This window comes from Limulus polyphemus, unplaced genomic scaffold (genome assembly GCF_000517525.1).
Source record: "Limulus polyphemus unplaced genomic scaffold, Limulus_polyphemus-2.1.2 Scaffold2137, whole genome shotgun sequence".
Taxonomy (NCBI): Eukaryota; Metazoa; Arthropoda; class Merostomata; order Xiphosura; family Limulidae; genus Limulus; species Limulus polyphemus.
The window spans coordinates 207,716-209,312 of record NW_013667747.1 but is presented as its reverse complement, the minus strand read 5'-3'; the positions used below and the strand labels follow the sequence as shown (position 1 = coordinate 209,312).

The 1,597-nt window shown below is 28.6% G+C and overlaps 1 protein-coding gene across 1 annotated transcript in view; it reads right to left on the bottom strand.

The window, feature by feature from the left end:
- LOC106466057 (cGMP-dependent protein kinase 1-like) overlaps window positions 1–1,597 on the bottom strand; it is a 42,866-nt gene that overhangs the window by 185 nt on the left and 41,084 nt on the right. The window contains exon 5 of the mRNA XM_013926299.2: window positions 656–719. Within this exon, the coding sequence (XP_013781753.2) occupies window positions 656–719 (64 nt within the window). The remainder of the gene's footprint in view (window positions 1–655; window positions 720–1,597) is intronic.

Below are 1,597 nucleotides of genomic sequence, written 5' to 3'. Positions count from 1 at the left end.
TTATATAATCACCCATGTTGTATGTCATCTGTAGACAAATAAATCAAGTCAGTAAATCATTTGATTTCTGATCATTATCTAAAATATCTCTTACATAAGAAAGTCAAATTGAAGCTCCTAAAGCTATCAAAAATAAAAATTATTTGGTTCATAAATCTTAATTGTGATTTTTATAAATTCTAGATACTGAAAACTATCGTAAGTCTTTTGAAAAACTAAGTAACTAAGCATAATTAAGTTTCATAGGGAGAACATTGAAAAATCAAAAAATGTTGTCATATGAAGACCTGTTAAGATCTCTGAAATTGAAAAAGAAAGAGCTGGAGGGGATCTGATGGAAGCATTTAAGATTTTGAAGAACATTTTGATTGTGCCAATACCTCTTTTTTCGTACTTAATGGTGAAAATGGTAGAACTAGGGAACACAAATATAAATTTTAGCAGGGTAGGAGTCATCTTCAACTAAGACAGTTATATTTTTCTAACAAGGTGGTTGGCCTTTGGAATGGGTTATTTTCTGATGTTGTGGATGCAATAAATTTATGGAAGTTTGAGAAAAGAGTTGATAAACATTTGATAAGGGCTGGATTTGAGTTATTTTTTTATTTTCCTTAAAATGTATTTTGTCTTATGTTAAAGTTCCAGTATTACTTACTTCTTCTAATACATCAGCTATCTTGAAAATGGTTTCTTCATTTAAGTTCCGAAAAGTTGGTACGCTATTGATATAAACAAAAAATTCATTGATTACTTAATATATCAGTATTTATGTAAAGCACAAATTCTTTATTGTAATTTGAAAGTATTTCATATTCTCAAATTATATCTACTATTTTAATGAATTTAACTGGATTTATCATGTTATAGGGGGAATTAATAGTGAAATAGATGGATGTAAATACACCAGTAAAGGTAGGTAACTCCATTATGTTACAGAATTTAAACCAGGTATAATATCCTTCAATGAGTTATATAGAGAAAAATAATACATATGTATATATAGTTTCACTTTTCATAGCCAAAAACTAAGTTAATTATTTCAATACATAATTTCATTTCAGCTAGCCAAAACTATGTAAACTATTTCAATGCATACTTTCACTTTAGCTAGTAAAAACTATGCAAATCATTTCAATACATAATTTCATTCCAGCTAGCCAAAAACTAAGTAAATTATTTCAATATGTAATTTCACTTCAAATAGTCAAAAACTATGCAAATTATTTCAATGCATAATTTCGCTTCTGCCATTCAAAAACTAAGCATATTATTTCATATCATCTAACTTCAGACGCAGTACATAATGCCACTTCATGCAGCTTGAGTAATCATATAAATTTACTTATTTACAGACTAAGTACATAATTTTCAGTCTATTTATATAGCTCTATCAGCATACTATATTAATAATTCAAACTCATATAACATTAGGCTTATAGAACATGATACTCTTTATCTAGTTTCAGATAAGTACTGTTGCGTCAGCGAGGTCACGTGACTCGTTCTCTCGAATCTTCAGGAATTGTCGGGAGATTACTAGATATAGGGTAGTCTGGTATATATAAGAGAGGATGGTCTAATCAAGGAAGGGATAGTT